Raw genomic sequence first — 5979 nt, 5'->3', positions numbered from 1 at the left:
CAGGTTAGGCAAAACCTCTGAAGGTTTTGATGGCCTTGGTTGATTTCCAAGTTGGGCACATTCTGCACATGCTCCCTGGAGCCACTTCCATTGAGCACATATCTACTATAGGGGTCGTTAGACAGAAAGAGGCCAGATATGAAACTTGATAAAAGCCCATAGGCTGCAATTCCATTTCAATTCATAAAACATTTGTGGCAGTAATGCCACACTCCCTTGCAGATTCCACCATGGCTCTCCAATCCCATCATATGGACCCCAATTCCCACAAAATGGAGGAGCATGAGATCGAGGTGACCCTTGATGCTGATCAAGAAGAGTCTGATGTAGCTGCAGAGGAAGGCAGCTTTGGAAAAGGCTCTGTAAATGGCGCAGACAAACTAAAGTACCAGGGCATCCTGGACGACGACGACGATGACGACGACGATGATAATATGGTCTGTATTGGAGACGTGAAGTGCATTACTAATGGCATCAAAGATGAGTGCCACGGGAGCCACCCAGGGTCTAAAGATCCACAGCTGGAGGAGCAGAAGAACTTGGCTGCTGCCAGAGTTCCACAGGTCTGGCGCACAAGGCCACGGATCCAGTGGGGTCTCACGCCCAGGCAGCTGAGTGAACTGGAACACTTTTTTAAAAGATCTAAGTACCCTGATATGATCACAAGGTATGTATCTTATTTTAGGAGCAATCCCAACTTCTATCCTTTAGGATCTCCTTTGGAGGTGCCTTCTCCCTGCTGTAGCCTCTCATATGCCTTGAGCCCCAAGGCATGGGGACCTTTGTGTTGCTGAGTATGAAAAGGAGTTGTTTTGGTGAGGTCAAAGGCAATATATTCATTCAGTGTTGATGTCTAGAAATTGGTGGGTGCCTCTCAATTCCTTACTTCAGATTTCCTTTTATGTTTTTCCTTCTCCCCCACCTCTTCCTCTTCATGCTTCTCTCTGCCCCGTGTCTTTTGTAATGGGAATTGAACTCAAGACCTGGTGGTTTTTAGGCAACCCTTCTATCTATCTATCTATCTATCTATCTATCTATCGTGGTCAAATTGAGATAAATGAAAAGCCACCTTTACAATTAAGAGCTTAGCATCTTTATATATTCATTATATTCATGCACTGGTATGTGACCTGTTTCCAGAAGTCTCTTCATCTTACCAAGCTGAGATGCTATCTCCCTCTAATAGCTTCCCTTTCTCATCTTCTTTTCGCAGGAGGAACCTCGCAAAGCACTTGTACCTGGCAGAACACAGAGTGAAGGTCAGTAAATCTGAAAAGGCTTTGGGTAGAGCACTCAGCTCCAGGACATGGACCATTTTCTTATAGCCCTTATTAAAAGAGAGTGGAGGTGAAGTAGTGGGGTGCCCTTGCCTGTTTTATAATGGCTATCAAGCACTGAGTGTCAGAGTTTTTCAGAAAAGAAAATGGAATAAGCACCCAGCAGCTTATAACCCTTTGTTACTGCTAAAAGTAGCGTGATTGCTTAGTTGAAAAAAAAAAAAAAAGAAGCAGATTACTTATAATACGTATGTGAGCATCAGATGAATAGACAGCATTGAATATTATAATTCTATGGATATGGGAGGACATGAGTGTATACTGCTATATCTGCAGTGGTTAATGCTGGCTGGAGCCCTGGCATTCAGATCATTTCAGGACACTTATGTGTAGGGTCATATAGTGGAGCTCTAAGTGACTTCAGAGACACTGTGGTCGATGTAGCAAGCAGCACAGATGAAAAGCATTCAGTTGCATTAAATGTACACTTGGCTAAGAGTACAAATTAGTTGAGGCAAGGGAGAAATTCTCCCAAGAAACACAGTTTTTCAACAACTAACCTGTGTTCAGTTCAGATAATAGTCATGTGGACACTTGTGGACAGTAGGAGGCACTTAAAAAGTCCACATGGTTGCCCCCCATCTTTGTAAGTCTGTGGAAAGATGATGCAGACAGTGGTGAGGCTAAGTTTTCCTCTTCCCTCATGCTGGGTTGTGGTTAACTGAAAACATAGCCAAAATAGTTGAGTTGGTGTTTGGAGACTTCTAGGGCTGATAGCTTTGGAAATCTGTATTTAAATGAAACAAAAAGAAGGACATTTAAGTAATTTCAGAGTGTCTTAGTTAGGGTTTTACTGCTGTGAACAGACACCATGACCAAGGCAAGTCTTATAAGGACAACATTTAATTGGGGCTGGCTTACAGGTTCAGAGGTTCAGTCCATTATCATCAAGGCAGGAGCATGGCAGCATCCAGGCAGGCATGGTGCAGTAGGAGCTGAGAGTTCTACATCTTTATCTAAAGGCAGCTGTTGGAAGACTAACTTCTAGGCAGCTAAGATAAAAGTCCTAAGCCCACTCCCACAATGACACACCTACTTCAACCAGGCCATACCTCCTAATAGGACCATTCTCTGGACCAAGCATATACATTGGTTATCACATTCTGATCACAGGATACAGCACAAAGTCAAAATGTAGGCTAGGGCTGAGGACAGGGCTCAGTGCATAAATCAATTGCTAGATGAGTCTGAGAACCTGAGTTGGGATCCTCAGCACCTGCGGAAAAGCTTCACAGGTGTGTCAGCTCACCCGCAGTCACAATCAGGAGGCAGAGACTGGGGATTCCCAGGACGGTCTACACTAGCTTAGTTGCTGAGCTTGGGTTCAGAGACAGACCCTACCATAGTAAATCATGCGGGGATGGGCAATATAGGAAGATGCTTGGCTTCAATCTCAGTCCTCTGCAAGCACAAGGGTGCATTTGCCCATGGACACACATGCGTACCACACACCATTCAAAGAAAAAGTAAAGGCTGGAAAGCCACTCCCAAATGAATCTTCTTTTTTGGATAACTTGAAATCGGAAAGGTTCTCTTTCCTTCAAAGGAGACTATGTTGAAGATGTAAGTTTTTGTGAAATTTGAGCAAAAGAGATGCCACTTGAAAGTAGAGTTGTATTTTTCTTATTTTCAAATGAATTTCTTTTCTCCATATGGAAAAGACTAATGTTTAGGTCATAGGATCATCAAAGTTGAGACCATAATTTTGCACTCCCCCCAAAAAAACCTGAATACTCCATGCCAAATCAGACAAGACAAAGGCAACACAATGTGCTGTAGTGTTAACTTTGTTTAGGTTGCATCGAGGCAGCCGTGACATAAGCAGGCTGAACTATCTGCAGTAGATCCTGCAGAATAACATTCCCACATAGCAGGCCTCTGAGTGCTGTGATCCTAACACCACGAGTAGAATCTACAATAGTACCAAACTCAGGTGGGAGATGCTGGGAGGAAGAAGAGAGGCTTTCCCCAGGATGGAGAGACAGTGAGAGGAAAAGAAAAGCTGAAGGTGTGGGGGCTTCCCCTCTCCGAGCTCACAGACCAGTGTGCTGCAGCTCTAGAGAGACCAATGCACTGCAGCTCTGGAGAGAAAATGGCCACGGGACACGAGAGAGGAGAAAACACTCACGTGCTCCCGTTTGCACACTCTGCAGTGTGAACTTCCCGAGGCCTTCCTGCCCGATTTCCCTTTTCTTCTTGCAAACATAATCGATGGGCTTTAAGAATCAAACATGGGGAACTCTGGCCTAATGTGAGCTCGTGTGAGTCAGCTTCTGGGGCTTTGGTTGAGTTCGTGGAGGCATCCTGATGGTAGGTTCCAGTCCCCCTCAGCAGGGCTTCGGTCCTCTGATCTTCTTTAGACTACACATCCTCACACTAGTGGATTCCAGGTGGGGAGAAAAGATATGTGTAGTCACAATTATGCAGTTTGAGAACTTCTTAATGTAACAAATACATGGAGCCCCATTCACTAGGAGTCTCAGATGATGGTGACGTCTAACCGGTGACTGTGACTATATGTCCATAGTTAGCCAATGTATTCAGGAGGCAGTTTTGGTAACTGTTGTCCACATTGTGGCAGATCACCTTCCTAAATGAAGGTTCAACCTTAATGCTTTGAATGTCCTGGTAGAATAACAGGGCCCAGGACAACATATCATGTTGGGCAGGAAGTAGAAGCATCAAAATCTTAAAATTGCAGTTCTTGCTGAGAGCATTGCCTTCATCCTGAGCCCAGAAAACTTAAGAGGGCATGGAGAAGAGGGAGGGCAGAAGTGGCTTCTTCATCTCCCTTAAACTCCTTGGAAGCAGGGAAGTGTCAAAATAAGTGAATGATTATCTGAATTGGTTTCATTTTCCAAACTCTATAGGTGACAATGTCACAGTTCTGGGGCCAGCTTCCCTTGCATGATCACCCTTGCATTCTGTAGTCCAAGGATGAGTGGTGCCTTGGGCTTTCTCAAAGACATGCTTCTGTAGAAACCCTGTACATAAAATATAATACAACCGCATGTGAGGAGGCACCACTTAGAGTTGTGATCTAACTGCTTATGTAAGACATCACAAGTCCTTTGCCCGGTCTGCAAACAATCAGGATGTGATTGTTGAAGTGTGTCAACTTTATTCTTATTTTGACCTTTTCGTACAGAAAATAGATTTTGTTTCCTTAGAGTCATCCATTGCCTCTGGCTCCTATAATATTTCTGCCTCCTCTTCTGCATGGCTCCCTGAGCCTTGAGGGTTGGAGGGCTTTGATGATGACATCCAACTTAGGACTCAGAACTCCAATGTTGTTATTTAGGATGTTCAATCAGACCTAGTTTCTAGATGATTGAAAGTATTTTATTCTAGCCCTCTGGGACCATAGTATTCAGGCACCAAGGTGTAGCCCTGAGTGTCCAGAACACGTGGTTTTTCAAAGAAGAAACCGTGCCTTGGCATTTCCCTCAGCAGCTGCAAGGAGGCTTTGCAGAAGTGAACACTTCGAAGCAAGCTGTTTAACCTAAGCTAAGAATAGCCATTTGGCTGGGGATAGGGGCTCCGTACAAACTGGAATTCCTGATCTTTTGGTTCCTAGAATCGAGTTTGATAATTTTCCATGGGATTCTTCATCAAAGACATCAAATTCTAGTTAAATCTGAAATGGCTTCAGCAAGAATATGAAATGGGGGAACGCTTTTGTTGTATTGCCTTGACACAACGTCTCTCACTCTTAAGCACAAGACCTGCACAGGTTCAAACCAGACAAAACCCCAGCACTGAGAGGAGGAAGTAGACAGAAAGTCCTCATCCCCAACCAAGGAGCTATTTGCAATAGATACCTACCTGCTGGGAGAGGAAATCAGATTTCTACAGTGGAGTGACACTGTTTGTATGAAGCACACTTCGGGGCAGGCCCCTATGCCCAGGCATAGTTCTGGCTGATTCTGCACTTTCTGTGCTTTTTGCTTGTTTGTTTGAGTTTTCGTATGCTTTTGTCTTATTTTTTAATTTGTTTTGATTTTCCTTTTGCTTTGTTATTCTTATTTGAGAGGGGGAGGGGGAGAGAAAATAAAGTTGTGTGGGTAGGATGGTGTGGAGGATGTGGAAAGTGTTTAGAGAGGAACAATCATAATAATATTGTATAACATAATTTTCAAGAAACAAAACAAAACTATTTAAAAAAAAAACAGAAACAAAAGCCAGTTGTTCCATTCAATGTAAAGGCTCATCGGCATATACAGTTACATAGTGTGGGTTTTTTCCAGCTGCGATACTGACTGTTGAATCATACTAAAGCTGTCTCTTTCATCATGTCATTGCAGAGATGGTTTAAGAGAAGGAGAGCCAGGTACAGGAAGGAACAGCAGTCTCAGATGCTCACGAGTGCGTCTGCTGATACACAGAATGACTTGCAGTAAAGCTTGTGGAGGAGTCCTGTCCAGGCATCAGATGAAGGCATGTTAAGCGCCAATACTGTCCATGTAATCTTATTGCTTTTTTTAATAAAGAGATACTCATTCAATATGTTTTATGTTCTTTCTAAGGGTCAGTAAGTTGTGGATGTAAATTATTGAGAAAATACCATTTAAACAAAAGGACAAAGAAAGATGACAACTCAGGGTCATCTTGACTACTGCACAAATCACAACAGTTTCTCAGG

The 5979-nt window shown here is 43.5% G+C and overlaps 1 protein-coding gene across 1 annotated transcript; it reads left to right on the top strand.

Annotated features, from left to right (window-relative positions):
* Positions 1-230: 230 nt before the first annotated feature.
* On the top strand, positions 231-5737 carry LOC308415135 (homeobox protein orthopedia B-like; the record flags this gene model as incomplete). Its single annotated transcript, XM_080910194.1, has 3 exons — positions 231-667; positions 1214-1259; positions 5642-5737. The coding sequence occupies 3 exons, from the start codon at positions 231-233 to the stop codon at positions 5735-5737; spliced, it is 579 nt and encodes a 192-aa protein (XP_080766320.1).
* Between the last annotated feature and the right edge of the window lie 242 nt (positions 5738-5979).

Source organism: Micromys minutus (assembly GCF_963924665.1).
Source record: "Micromys minutus genome assembly, chromosome: X".
Lineage (NCBI taxonomy): Eukaryota > Metazoa > Chordata > Mammalia > Rodentia > Muridae > Micromys > Micromys minutus.
This window is presented reverse-complemented; position numbering and strand designations above follow the sequence as displayed.